Below are 15,335 nucleotides of genomic sequence, written 5' to 3'. Positions count from 1 at the left end.
ATTTAAAAAGTAGGTCACCGTGACCTACTTTTGAGTCAACATGATATGAGGTCCTTAGATGCACCAACTGACAAGATTTGATGATCCTAGTCCTTATAGTAAGCAAAATATCAACATTTTAATAAAATGTAATTTTTGGTCAACTTTGAAGTGACCTTGAGACCACGCCCTTTGCCCCAGGGTAAATCCCCGTGCAAATTTTAATCTACAACATATCCTCATCCTTTTGTGTAAGTTTGGTGATAATCTGCCCAGTGGTTCTTGAGAAGAAGATTTTTTAGCAACCAGTACTTTTTTTTCTATTATCCTAATTATCTCCCCTTGTTAAAGGGTCACAACCCCAGTTTTAGTAGAAAAGGGAGCCCTTGGGCCAAGGATACCCTGTGACAAATTTGACAATAATTGGCCAAGGGGTTCTTGAGTTATGGCCCATATTCTAAAAAGTTTACGCACACCGCACACCGCACAAATGGCCATAGCATTAGCTCTTTGAGCCTTTGGCTCAGAAGAGCTAAAAATAAAACCTGATGTCATGTGGAGCCATATTTTGTTCTTGGCAAAATTTCCATTATTATCCATCACACCATATATAAAAGGCACATGCCAATTGTAGCTGAAAAAAAAATCGTACAAAATGCAATCAATGTGAAAGCAAATATATAATATATCAACGACTCTTCAATTGCAATTGTCATTTTTTGCATGTCCATAATATAGAAGTGGACTAAGTGCAGGAACTGAAAATCGTTCACCAAAAGACTAACAACACTGAAGAATTTTGAGGTTGTTCATCATATTGTGTCTATACATACATAAATCAGATAAATCCACAGTGCAAATAAACAATAAATACATCAATTATCCTAAACATGGAAGCCAGCACAAGATATGTCAAAAAGAAAAAGGTATAGCAAAACTTTTATTGACTATGTTTTCGGGCAAAATACATTTTGTCAACCTTTTAAACCAAACGGTTTTCCTTTGGCCTAACAGCCTCAAGCAAACAGTTTGGTTCTTGGGTCCGACAAAATGCACGTTGCCCTTGAACCCATTCAATGAATGTTTAATGGTCAACTTTTTTCTTTGCTGAAAATAAAATTGATATACAGATAGGTCGTGTGTCAGCTTCAAAATTGGGTTCCTTACCCTTATCCAATCATTTTATACTTATGGTAGTTTCTTTTCAACAAGTAAGAAGACAGTAAAATGTAATGAAACTGAAGCTGTCAACAAGCTACAACCTGAACGGTGACTGAAATTCTTCCTTGATGGTGGAGTTGTGGAAGCTGAGATAACGACTCTGACTGATGCTGACCTTTGACCCCTGTTGACTCAACGTCACAACAGGGTATCCCATCTGCTTTGTCCATGTGTTCATCACTGATGTAACATCTATTTTCTGCTTTGAAGCCTAATTCATGAAAATATTTAAAACATTTTGAGAATCCCACATAAATACTGTGACATAATAATGTAAAGAAAAATATACACAAATCTAACAAATAATATTTATAATTAAAACACTTTCCTTCCATATTGTTAAATGAATAAAAATGTGAAGGGGAAATATGTTTTTTATTCATAAAAGTAGTTACACCAGTAACTTGGCTGAATCTGACATCAAAGTCATTTTTTAAACAAATTCAACCAATTCAGACTATTCTGAGAACTTCCATCACACACTAAACATAAATATATTAACCTCTGACAGGGCCTGCCACAAGTCATTAGTCACTGCATTACTATATTTATACTTCTTCAGGTAATTGCTAATACCACTGTTGAAATCAGTATTTCCAAGAAAGCTTCTCAACATTCGAATAACAGAAGCTCCCTAGAAGAGAACAAGGATATGATGATAATATGTAATATTCAGCTTCTAGTAAAGTTAATATGATGATATTTAGTTTCAAACTAATATTTTTTAATGCTTTTCTAATGCACTTTGACTTGGAGTCCAAATTGAATTAGATTTAAATAAGAGAGAAGCTTTGTAAAGATTTCAAGTTTCATACATATTATGCTGTCCAAAAAGAAATCATTAATTTGGTTTTATATCAATGTGTTCTACAGAACAGATAACAACTTTAATTTTTTTCAGCATTAAACACACATGTAAGCTCAAGCAAGCTTTGTGTCTATGGCTACAAACAAGTTCTACTGCATAAAGGCTTGTTTTTAATCAGTGATAACTACTTGTACCTTAAAATATGAAATGGAGTCAAACAAGTCATTAATCTGGTCCGGATTATGAACAGGTGTGGCTATAGGGTGGGAGCTCTTCAAACTATCCCGCTTCAAAGCCGGGGTCAGTGTCAGCTCAAAAAACTGATTCTCCTGAAACAGATTCAGATTTGTACTGAAACCTTCCTCTCATATCAAATCCACACTTCTAATTAATAATCTATAAAAAAAAATTATTTGAATGAAGAATTCAGATTTCAAGCATCTCACCATTGCCCAGGATTCATTCAGTGATTCTGTTCCCAGGAATTCTACAAATGTCGCAAATCCTTCATTGAGCCACAAGTCATCCCACCATTCCATTGTCACCAAGTTTCCAAACCACTGTCAAAAGTTCAAGGTTAGATATTACACACAAGGTCACTTACAATATAATATAGCAGTGGCTATAGCTGTGTAATTTTCTTTTGTTTGTAAATACATGCACTAATGAATGGAAAAAATATATTAGTCTCTTCTAAGGGCAATAACTCTAATTCTGAAAACACTATCATTTCCTGTATAAAAAATTCATCTTCAGCAATTAGGCCCTACAGTGTATACTTTATTTGCCTGAATTTTATTAATCTCCATTTCCTGTGAGAAAATTGTCTTAACCACACAAAAAATTCCAGTTTAGTGAAGTGTACTTTTCTTCTTATACATTATTCTGTCACAGTATTGGTGTATACACATGGAATTAAATGGCATTTTTAAAGAAAGATTTCAGTGATCACCTGATGAGCGAGTTCATGAGCCACCACTATGGCAACCCACTCCTTGTCTCGAGTTGAGGAGTGTTTAGGATCGTACAGCACTGCTGTCATTCTGTATGTTATCAGTCCCCAGTTCTCCATAGCACCAGAAGAGAAATCAGGAATGGCTACTAAATCTACAAAATGAGGAATATTTTAGCATTAAAGCAACAGGATTTCGACCTACAAGTAATATAAAAAAGAATTTATGCACATTATGCCAATTTTTATTATTTTAACATTAAGATATCAATTTCATGTTAGGAAAGACTTCCCAATCATCTACCTACTTTTAACATACATGTATACATACATATTTTGAGGAGAATATAGAATAGATTAAAAACTTTTTCAGACTGAATATTTAAAATCAAATAAAATCAGTTATAGTACAAAAATTTTAATTTAAGATTTTGAGTCACTTTAAAATGAACCAGACTGAGTGTACCTTGTTTTGGCAAAGGGTATGGAATGTCAAATAGTTTATTATAGCATTCCAACACATTGACTGCTACATGTAAGGCATATTGAGCCTCATCTATCTGGTCTCGAGGAGCATACACTGTCACCTGTATGTAGACAGCAAAATCAGTCAGTCTCATTAAAATGTCTGCAAGTCTGATGGATACCGGTAATAAATTCATATATACACATATATACATAGAAATTGATCCATAGTTATGTTCCCCAAACGAAGTTGGGGAACATATTGTTTTTACTCTGTTTCTTATTATTATTATTATTTTTCTTCTTCTTCTTCTTCCTGGGTACTTTTTTGTCCGCGAGTGATCTCGTCAACTACTCATCCGATTGAGGTAAAACCTTTTTAGGGTTAATAGGCATGTTATGTAGATTTGCGGAATCAAGGTCATTTTGCGCGCACGTGCATGCACGTGCGTGCGCGTGCAATGCGTAAAATGACTAATATACTTGATATAGCTGTAACTTTTATATATTTTGATGAAATGCTTTGATACTCAAAATATAAGGATATATTAAAAGTGTAAACAAGATGACATGGTCAACATGCACATGCATGCACGTGTGCGCACGCGCAAAGCGTAAAATGACAAATATACTTGATATATTCGTAACTTTTATACTTTTTGATGAAATGCTTTGATACTCAAAATATTTATATATATTAAAAGTGTAGACAAGATGACATGGTCATCATGCACATGCATGCATGCATATGCATGCACGTGCGCGCGTGCAATGTGTTAAATGACCAATATACTTAATATAGCCGTAATTTTTATATTTTTTTATGAAAAGTTTTTATATTAAGAATATACAGATATATTAAAAGTGTAGACAAGATGATGTGGACATCATGCTCATGAATGCACATGCGCGCGCGTGCAATGTGTTAAATGACCAATATACTTAATATAGCCATAACTTTTATATTTTTTTATGAAAAGCTTTGATACTAAGAATAAACAGACAAATTATAAGTGTAGACAAAATGGCATGGTCATTAGGAACATGCATGCAGGTGCGCATGCATGCAATGCTAAGATGACCAATATACTTGATATAGCCGGAACTTATTTATTTTTTGACGAAATGTTTTGATACTGAGAATATAAAGATGCATTAATAGTATAGATGAGATGACATGGTCATCCTGCACATGCATGCACGTGCGCGCGCGTGAAATGCAAAAAACGATCAATATACTTCATTGCCTTATTTAATGAAGCTTACAGGAAATAAGACACCAAGAGGGTGTTGGGGAGCGTTTGGGGAACATCTGTAACGGTCCCCGTTACAATTAATACTAGTTAATCCATTAATACATAAAAGTTTGCACATTTGTGATACAGTTAAACATGGTTACAGCTAAGTCCTGGGGACCTGCAAATTTATTTTGCTGTATCTGTAATTCATTATTTCCGCATAACATATTCGGTAAAGTATATAGAGCGAACTCACAATATAGATTTTTTTCAAGTATGAGTAAAAAATGAATTTTGGGAAGAATTAAATAGAAAAGTTTCCTTGAGTTCTAAAGTTTTCACATCAATTGAATTTCAAAGGTAAATATCTACCAAAATAATATCAGCTAGTTCAGTACATGTACATGTATTTTAAAAATTGAGACATTTGAAAATTTGTTATGAAATATGTGAAGTTTTTTTTATTTTTAACCTCTAGGGGACACAAAATAAGCTCCCTATATCTGTAAATTCGCTATATCTCAGTTCATCATATCCGTATATTTTACAAGGAATAGTTAAGAATTTTGTCAGGGATTAAAAAAAAACTTCGCTTTATCAATAAATTTGCTGTATCCGTGTTCATACTAAATGAGTTTAGATGTACACATAAATGTCAAAAAAGCCTTCTTTAAAACATAAAATAAAGGGGCTGGGGAGCACTGTACTTGCAAAATTTGGCTCTAATGTCAAAGGTCAACTGCAAGTCTTGCCAGTTTTATTTGGGGGGGGGGGGTCACTATTGTACATGAAACACTACCTTACCTACAGAATGATACTATCACATCTCAAATATTACTAAATGGGATACAAGTTTAAAGAGTTCTGGGGGTCGTAACATAAAGGGTATACTTAAGTCTAAGACCATGATTAAGTACAGTCTTAAACTTAAGACCGTAACTAGAAACATGCTAAGATTTGACAATCTTAGCAAAACTTAGGCGGCCAGTAGAGGTGACTTATAATAAGTATATCTTAACTTTCTTAAACATATATTTAGAACTATTTAAGGTTGAATTTCTATGTTAAAACATTCCTCTATTTATATTATGCATTAAAGAATATATTTCTATATTTAATATACTGGTATAAGAATTTTAGTTTTTCATCGGAGGGGGGGGGGATTCATCACTGATTCCGATATCACTCTCTAAATGACATATACATGTACATGTAAATGCAAAATATTATTTTTGGGATACGTTTGAAATATTAATTGGACTTAGGTTATAAACACTAATCATTATAAGTAAATTGTATACAGTAATCATGGATTTGTTTGTTCACTGTGAAAAAATGAAACGAAATGATTTTAAAAATTGTCGGTGAATTAAAGGATGATGACTAGAAAACAAAGATTTTCTGTAAATTAGATTGAATGTAGAACGCAACAAGCGAGGATTCAGACAGTATATAATAAAACGTCTGCAGTCTCTGCTTGCTGATATGGGAGGAAAAAATTCAAAATGTCCCTATTGTTTTGCACTTTTTTTATTAGAGTTTCAATTTCAAGTACATAGACATTCGGTTATCGTGCCATGTCTGCGAGAATGACAATTTGAAAACAAGTGAACATTTGTCAAACGAAAGAATGACAACAAACGGTAAACTGAAAACATCGCAGTCTCGAGTGATATACAATATTCACTCATTTACAATGAACCACTAGTGCCATTCTATGACCGTGCAATATTTGTTTTCAAATACATTGTTTTTTGAATAATTTAAACAGAATTAACTTTTAATCAAATACGAAATCTAATCTATCCTAGCTAAAACCGATAGGTAAGGACGTCAGCTTTAATATATATGTGATTAAAAATGAACTAAATCATTTTTACAAACATATATATATATATATATATATAATTATATAAATAAATTGAAAAACTAGGATGATGCATAACAAATATTTTGAACATACATGTTAGTTTGACTTAGCTAAGACCTACCTAAGCCCGTTTTATGTTACGGTTAAAGACATACTTAAGTAGTACTTAGGCAGGTCTTAAGACTGCACCTAAAACATACTTATGACTCTACTTAAGTCAAAAACTTAGCAAGCTTTATGTTACGACCCCCTGGTTTGGACAAACTTGACTTGGCATTATGATAAATTAATTCTAAGGTAAAATGTCATAATGGAAACAATAATTGTTTTATAATAGAACTCCAATCATACACTACACATCAAAAGCTTGCATGGTTATAAAAAAAAAACAACTTGGGATCTATATTCACAGTTTTTAAAAGAGAACAAAAGATATATCAAAGAAAAAATTGAGTAAAACAACCGCATCAACAAAAGTATAATTGAAATTCTACACATAATATTCTGAGGTGCACTTACTTTAACTTACTTTTTTCATAAACATGACACAACAAAGCATCATGATTTGGTTAACCATATAATAAAGCCAATCAAATATACAAAAAAAACCCAAGATTATAGTAATTTTATGTAAACCCCTCATGATAACCAAAATTACCATGTTATATTCATGTATCACTAATTCATTATTTTTCAGTTAATAATTCCTTATTTTACTGTTCTTCAGGACAATTTTCACTCTGCCTGTATTTCCTTCAATTCATTTCTACAACATCCAGTTGAACTTCGATATCTCAAACACTAATATCTCTAAAACCCAAGGATATGCCGAAATCCACTTATTCTTTAAGACTTTTACCTTTGATGTCTCGAATCATCGGATATCTCGAAATTTTTTCTCAGACCCAATGAGTTAGAGATAGCGAAGTTTGACTGTATATACATGTACTTACATCAGTCCCTGCCCTGGTTTTATTTGTAATGGAAGCAAAGTCACACACGATGAATGCCACCAAGTATGTGCTCATCTTAACAGTCTGTTGGAATTGGTCCAACATTAGGTTGTCATTGGTGGGTTTAGAAGATACCAGGGGCATGTTAAACAGTGAAATGAAGTCTTTATCTCTCACAATAGACATAGAAAACTTTGCTTTCATGGCTGGCTCATCAAAACATGGAAATGCTTCCCGGGCTGCAGTGGCCTCAAACTGTGTGACAGCAAGATACCTGGAAACATATTAATAACACATTAACTCCAACACCTTTCATTTTAATGCAGATAATTTCATGATTTTGATGCTAAGTACAAAAGCTTAAAATTTAATACATTGCCTAGCTGCAGCATTGCTCTTTTCATCAGTTCAAATCTCAGTTAAATACAAGTATTCTACTTTACACTCAGTTTCAATTATTTTATGAACTCCTCTTTTTACAATCTTTAAAAGTGCTTGAAAAAATGTTCCCTATATGATTTTAATACATTTGCAGATATAATATTGGTTTTTTTTTTGTTGTTTCTTGTTTTTGTACTTTTTTAAAAATAATAATTGACTCAAACCTTGTAACTTTTTTGCTATCTTCATATGAACTCAGATAAAATCCAGATAATTTCTTTACCAACTTTGCCTCAAAATCCACTGTGATTAAAATGTTTTTTCCAACAGGAATGCTTGACTCTAATTTTAAATATATCTGTTCATTTTTAATATACTCCAACTTCTTTGATATTTTCTTCTCTATGCTCTCAGGTAAAACTGTCAGCGAAATCTTGGAAATGGTTAAATCTTTGGAATGTAACACAACAAAGTCTGTTGGTTTTACAACTTTACACTTAATTGTCACTTTTCCTGAGAATTTTCTTTGTGTGAGATTTGGATGAAGATGGATATCATATTCCAATGGAGAAACTGATGTTGGAAGTCGTACATCTCTCCAAGGAAATTTTTCCCCATTAGTAGCAATGTAATCTTCAACCTGAACAGACGTGGATGTTTTTGATTCTGTGGATTGATCAGCACAGGTCCTAGATCCAGATCTCGCAAATGCAGCAATTAGTGCGATTATGAGTATAAAAATTCCCATCATTACTACAAAGACTATGGCCTTCCTTTGGCTACAGACCAGTTGTCGATATCGCTGGGGAATAGATGGCTCATACAAGGACTTCCTGTTCAAGGAGTCACCTAGAAATACAACATTTACAGTGTACCAAAAATTACTACTTCCAGTAGTCTAAATACACATTTCTGCATTAATTAAGAAATAATGTATCATTTTTAAACATCTATCGGGATATAAATATGGGTTGGTACGAGATCAAATTCCATAAAGCCCGAAGGGCTTTATGGTAAATTTGATCTCGTACCAACCCGTATTTATATCTCGATAGATGTTTAAAAATGATACATTATTACTTATATTTACATTTATGACTTATTCATATTTTATATTTTCCTGATTATAATCTTTAACGCGTGAAATGTTTTATTTTTCAAACTTAACGGCAAGTATTTGATCCATTCATTGCGCGTCGACCCTTTATGACGTCACAGAGAAATTACGTCCAAACGTTTAAGACGTGAGGAACCGGTGTTTACACGGATATAGATACACGTTGTTTATAATAGTGTTATATAAAAGAAAACATTTGCAAATGTAAATATAAGGAAATAATAACATTTGAATTGAGGTGTAGTACACTGATTGTCAATATGGCAATTATACTCAAATGTGACATTTGTGCTTGTAAATAACTAATATATCAAGATAGATGCTATAATAACAGACACAGTGCCAGCTGTTCAGTAGGAGAGGTATATATTAACATACCTTGCCCTCAGCATTTCATATTAACCTATATGACAGATATTTTTTCTGTAATGGAATAAACTATCCAAAACATTGATAACTGCTTTAAAAAAAAAAGAAGTTCTGTTGAAATACAATCAATTTACGTTTAAAAAAAAAAAATTCTCCTATCAACATGATTGAGTTAACATCTTACACAATCATGCACGTTTTTATTCAATACAAAATTACAATACTGGTATTGATAAAATGTAATGATTATTTACATTCCTTCAGACTGAAATGTTGCATTTTCATTGTTTAAAACATATGATTTGTGACTGCCGTGTTAATTTCTGCAACCTGCAGATGACAGACGTGGTCAGTTACTTTGAAAAGTAACTGATTAAATTACAATTACTTTGAAATCTCATAATTACAATTAATTTACTTTTTATTTGTATTATAATTGATTAAATTACAATTACTGTTTCCAAAGTAATCAGGATTACTTTTGAATATTTTGATTACTTTATCAGGAAATGTTTTGCTAACATATATATATTGTACGATTATTAACAATTTTAGGAACATTATACTAGGTTTCAACATATTTTATTTATTTTTTTAAACCTACATGTGGCAATCTGGCCAATGCCTAGACATCTCCATCAAAACACCGATTGTAGTATTTTAAAATTTTGCAACAAAAATTTCTGACACAAAAATTGCAGCTCAAGATGCCTAAAATCAAACCATATTATGTGAGAAAAACTGGTGATGTTGTATAAATCATTCATCATACTGTCACAAATAATAGACTTTTCCCTCAAACATCTTAAACATTGCCTCATTCACACAATGAAGCAAGTAAGATCTATCAGAGATACTGCAGGTCACAGTATGCTCTGTGACTTATCACTAATAACTTATCACTAATGAATTGCATTGGTAAGGCCATCATTAAAAATATCTTTGTTTCCCCTAACCCAACCTTAAAATCTCAAGTTGGGTAGGTAGGTAGGTAGGTAAATTATTTTTTTCCGACAGCAGTTTCGAAAATACATTCTGAAAAATTAAATAATATCTTTATAAACAAGAAAGAACAAAAGAAACCGATTTTTAAATCATTATATCATACAAATGAAGCAACATGTATGGTAGATTAGTTCACAAATATTATTCATTTGAACTTGTAAATTTATCGAAACCGAATATTTACAAAAAGACAAGATTCGCAAATATTAAACAATTGGACATCCGAGTATATTTTTCAAACCTACTATCATCTTCGAGTACTTACAAAGGCACAATGTCAAGGGCCTCGCGTGGCGCAGTGATTAGTGTTTCGTTTTGGAGTCACGACGTAATTCAGAAGCTTATTCCAAGTCACAGGTCCCGACATGGGGTGTGCAGACTGGTCAGTCGAATGAGACCGTAAAAAACGTACTGTAGGTCAAGTGTCACAGTATACATGTGATGTTGGCACGAAAAAGATCCCTTACTGATGCTAAATGATCAATGGCCATAAGTGCCGAGTGAAAGTCTAAATAAGGAGCCCTCCACCAGGAAGGTGTTCAAATGTTGTAGGCCTAACAATTTTTAAAGGTATTTTAAAGCAAAGAAACAACATCTTTTCAAGGGCCTAACTAAAGAAAAATACAATTGACGTCTCAGGAAGCCGTACATTAAGTCAATTTTAAAGATTTCAACACTATTTGGAAAGAGTGTACATGTATAAACAATATTTAATTCAACCAAACCATATCTAAAATGATTAAAGTTTCATATATCTAATGATATAGTCACGAAGTTTAACCCCATAAATAACAGGAATGAAGAAACGACATCTGAATTATATTTATCAAGATGAAATAATTATACAAAGACATAATTACAACTCCTATGGTCCTATATAGTAAAAATAGGATCATACATGAAATGTTTATTAGATCGAAACAAATGAAATGCAGTGAAATTTATTGATATGCGTAAATAAGGTGGGTCCCTGATCTGCTCATGAGGCAGGATTTGCCATGCTTACTATGTACGTTAATTTTAGAAGACACATTTGTAAATACCATCTTGACACTCCTTAGTCGTGGTATATTTAATTCACGAAATGTTTCAAGAGTGAAGGATTCTAATAAGTTAAAGATATATAATAAAATCGATACGTGTTTTATAACAGGAACTAACCCTCTGTGGCCACATGTTGTGGGCACCAAATGAGCGTAAAACAAAAGCCGTCGTTCTGATAAAAAACGGATTTTGATGAAATTGTGTTTTATAAAGTTGATAAACAAACAAAAAAATATTTGAGTAATCTTATTTAAAAAACTTTTCAGTCGGCATGATATAAGTGGGTCGGTCGCGTTAGGGGAAACAAAGGTATTTTTTATTTTGGCCTAAGCCATGGGTGTTTGGTCTGCTTTGTTTGTTGGGTGGGGGAGGGTGAAGTACCAGATGAAAAACTCTTGGCTTGCAAAGATTTACACATTATTTATTTAGTAGGTAACCCCCAATCATTTTTTCAGTTACTGGTTAAAACGAATCACTTAAAATGAATGCAACAAAAAAAAAAAAACCTGTAATGAAAATGGGTAATTAAATGGCATTATGGTGTACTTTTGAAGACTTTCCAGTAATTCAAATTCTTTGATTCAGAAAATATTATCATACCTTAATTACCAACCAAGTACAAATTCACAAATGGACTGTCACATTCAGCAGATTTAAGAAAACAGCATGTATTATATACTCAAAGTAAAACCGTTAGTTAATTGATTTAAAGGATGCATCCACACATGTAAACACACATGTACTCACAAGCTGATCAATGATTTTCACATAAATGCTTTAAGTTGCCTACCTATTCAAGTGAAAAAAAAGTGCTGATAAAAGCAGGGACCTATATATAAAAGTAACAAATTGCTAATGTAAATTTAAATCAATGAGGTACAAGTAATTGTTGAACAAAAATTGTCATCATTCAAATAATAATATTGACATGGATTTGAGTTTTAAAATTTGAACAAGATTGAACCTTAATTTAGGTCTACATTATTTTGTTAATTATAGTATTTTGCCCAGTTAAAATCATTTTGTTGTTAATAATCAATTATGGAGAAAATTGATGAAATTAATGGCAAGGAGAATTGGGAAAAAGAATTTTGATTTTGTTCTTGGTAGTTATTTCCATTTTTCCTCCATCTTTAGGGAAATACACTGTACACACGGGATTAATTGACATAACAAATAAAACTAGAAATTATAAGCCAGTACAAGCCATATATCTTCATTTGACCATATGGCTTAATTCAGCTACTTAAAATGGCTTGATTTAACTATTTAAACACTTTTTTCTTACATGTGTATTTTTTCAGCATGTAAGAAAGTTGCAGCACAGCTAGGGGTATCTTATCCGCTCCATTCTCTACTACACATATAAAATGTCTGGTAGAGAACAGAGTGGATAAGATGCCCCTTTGATGTAATCATACACTGCACACAAATTCATTTAATATGTTCTATTTCCATTAGTGAACTCTTCAAAATTAGAGGCACGTCTGGTCGTCTGACTGGGACAGCATGGCGTTGCGCATACTACAAAACATGCCAATCTCAATCCATTGTAAATGTTACATAGGCGTCGGAACGGGGGGGCTAGGTCGGGCTTAGCCCCCCTCCCACTTTTTTTCAAAGATAGGCATAATATAGGCATTTAAAATTGGGGCTTACCTTTTTCCGTTGGTTTAGCCCCCCCCCCCCACTTTCAATTAGCCACCCCACTTTCAATTTGCTTCCGACGCCTATGTGTTAAATGTATTTGTCATTCCATTTAAAGAATAGAAGAACTAAAAGACATATGTAAGAGAGCAAGAACCCTAAATTTATCATCCATTAATAAAAATATGACATTTCCGAGGCATTTGTATTGTATTCAGATGTACCATACGATAAATAGATACCGTACATACGATCAACAATAGATATAAATTGATATCGTTGTCATTCCTGCTCTTGATGTATATAAAGTCCACAACAATGAAATATTTCATTAGCATTTTCTTAGGATTTGTTCATCGACATTCAACATATTGTTTACATGTTTATGTTACGTTTGTCCCAGAAATCCCGTGAGATTTGTACATTTTCCGACTTTTTCACAAAAGAGTGCACTAAGAAGTATAATTCTTCCATAGTGGAAATAGAAAGTATTGGTGTGTAGTTTCCCAAACAATTAAAACACATCTCCAAAGCACAAATGTTAAATCTGTCTTTGATTTGTATATGCTTAGTATATATACAATGAAGAAATATAAGTACATGTAGTCATTTAGTTGCAACATTTTATTTTAATTAAAAGGCATACTTCGGATGGGACCTTACCTACATACTTGTATAAAGGTCCCTGGCTTAATCAAGCATTTTTGAATAGGCTATCAATTAAAGCTTTATACACTGTAGCTAATTAATGCACATAGCCGAATGAAGAGATAGTGTTGGACCTGTTATAAAATGTGTATGTGAAATCATCAGAGACATTAAATATTTTCATAAATAATAATTTATTGTAAATCTTCCTGTGATATAATCTTGATGTCAAAAAATCAATATTGTAGAGTTATGATAGCGAGAGCTAAGGTTGTCCCTTGAGCATTGTATACATCTGTCACATGGATCAATTTTCATTTAACAGCGGCTGTAAAAAGGTTCTACACACGTTTAAGTGCTCTTTTTCAATGATGAAGTGAAGCAGTAACTTTTATCAACATACTTCACCATTTTTTTCTCTCTTCACGAACACTTTATTGTTAATTTGAATGGTTATTGTGTTATTACTGTCTGGTACGTTGTTTATCATGTTTTATACATTATTATAATTTGAGTTTGATTATATCATTACAGTAATAAAAGATACAGTCGAACCTGGTAGGAATGACACGTCCTCTATATCTTCTGCCATCTTAAGATTTAATTCTGTTTCTTATAAAGCTAAAGCAAAGAATTCGCCTAGGTAAAATACTATTAGTATTACATCTTCGACCGGAAGTTGGTCTGTTTACAAATATTTAACTGGTTTTTAGGCAAGTCGAGCGTGACTTCTTTCGGTCTCTGATTCATAAATCAAATTTCATAAATATTTTGTCTTGCATTCATGATTTAGTGATTGTTAGGAGTCTCTGCTGACACTTTAAGGACACATGCTATAAACAAAAGATTGGTATTTATAGATTTGGAATTATTTGGTCAAGTAAATGATGCATAATGATATGATATATATCAAATGTCCCTCAAATATTTTTAAAGAAATTGTAGATTTGTACGATGTTCTAATTTCTTCCTTTTTGCCATCATCCTTACATGTATCAATCTAATTAATTTTTTTTTATCACTTTAAAGGTCATTATTTAGAAACTTGAATGAAATGCGGCTAAACTTATTCATAGTATACATAAACATACATTTAATTTGTTTGTTATCTTATTTGGAGGGTGGGGGTGTATCATCTATCCTTATCTTAACTTAATTTTGTGTGACGGAGGAGTTTTTATCATTTTCTGGGAAATTAATTTATGCTATGTAAGAGTAGGAATTAAGTATAAATAATCCGTCTTTTACCGAAATGAATTTCAGTGCTGCAGCCCCAAAAACAAAACCTGTATAATTTTACACCTAATCTTCATTCTCTGCATCAATAAAACACCTTTCATCGGGCTAGTTTTACTTCTTTTGGTTAGACACATTTTTTGTCACTGACGAAAACAAATATAGCAATAAACAAAGCATGTATTATATACCCCTTTTTAATATTCTATATTTAGTAACATTCACAGGGTCGTCGCCAGGTCACGGTCGGTCATTGCATCTCAGAAAATCTGGACTAATTTTTGCGCAAAACAAGCTCCCCCCCCCCAAAAAAAGACAAAAAAGTTTAGAAGGGGGGTTATACTCTTCACGTTTTTTGCATCTCAGGGTTTTTATTTTCCTGTTGACTTGGGTCTAATTTCT

At 32.6% G+C, this 15,335-nt stretch overlaps 1 protein-coding gene across 1 annotated transcript in view; it reads right to left on the bottom strand.

Moving 5' to 3' along the window:
- LOC133182617 (endoplasmic reticulum aminopeptidase 1-like) overlaps nucleotides 1-14,322 on the bottom strand; it is a 27,856-nt gene extending 13,534 nt beyond the window's left edge. The window contains exons 1-10 of the mRNA XM_061317464.1: nucleotides 14,253-14,322; nucleotides 8,092-8,716; nucleotides 7,487-7,760; nucleotides 3,427-3,547; nucleotides 2,961-3,115; nucleotides 2,455-2,568; nucleotides 2,203-2,337; nucleotides 1,703-1,834; nucleotides 1,242-1,411; nucleotides 525-613 (exon numbers count right to left, since the gene is read on the bottom strand). Coding sequence (XP_061173448.1) covers nucleotides 525-613; nucleotides 1,242-1,411; nucleotides 1,703-1,834; nucleotides 2,203-2,337; nucleotides 2,455-2,568; nucleotides 2,961-3,115; nucleotides 3,427-3,547; nucleotides 7,487-7,760; nucleotides 8,092-8,716; nucleotides 14,253-14,289 — 1,852 coding nt within the window. The 5' untranslated portion in view covers nucleotides 14,290-14,322. The remainder of the gene's footprint in view (nucleotides 1-524; nucleotides 614-1,241; nucleotides 1,412-1,702; nucleotides 1,835-2,202; nucleotides 2,338-2,454; nucleotides 2,569-2,960; nucleotides 3,116-3,426; nucleotides 3,548-7,486; nucleotides 7,761-8,091; nucleotides 8,717-14,252) is intronic.
- Nucleotides 14,323-15,335: the final 1,013 nt, after the last annotated feature.

The sequence above is a fragment of the Saccostrea echinata genome, unplaced genomic scaffold, assembly GCF_033153115.1.
Source record: "Saccostrea echinata isolate AGI-Se365-2 ecotype Australia unplaced genomic scaffold, CSIRO_AGI_Sech_v1 ptg000009l, whole genome shotgun sequence".
Classification (NCBI taxonomy): Eukaryota; Metazoa; Mollusca; class Bivalvia; order Ostreida; family Ostreidae; genus Saccostrea; species Saccostrea echinata.
The sequence above is the reverse complement of the archived record's forward strand: the minus strand, read 5'-3'. Positions and strand labels throughout refer to the sequence as shown.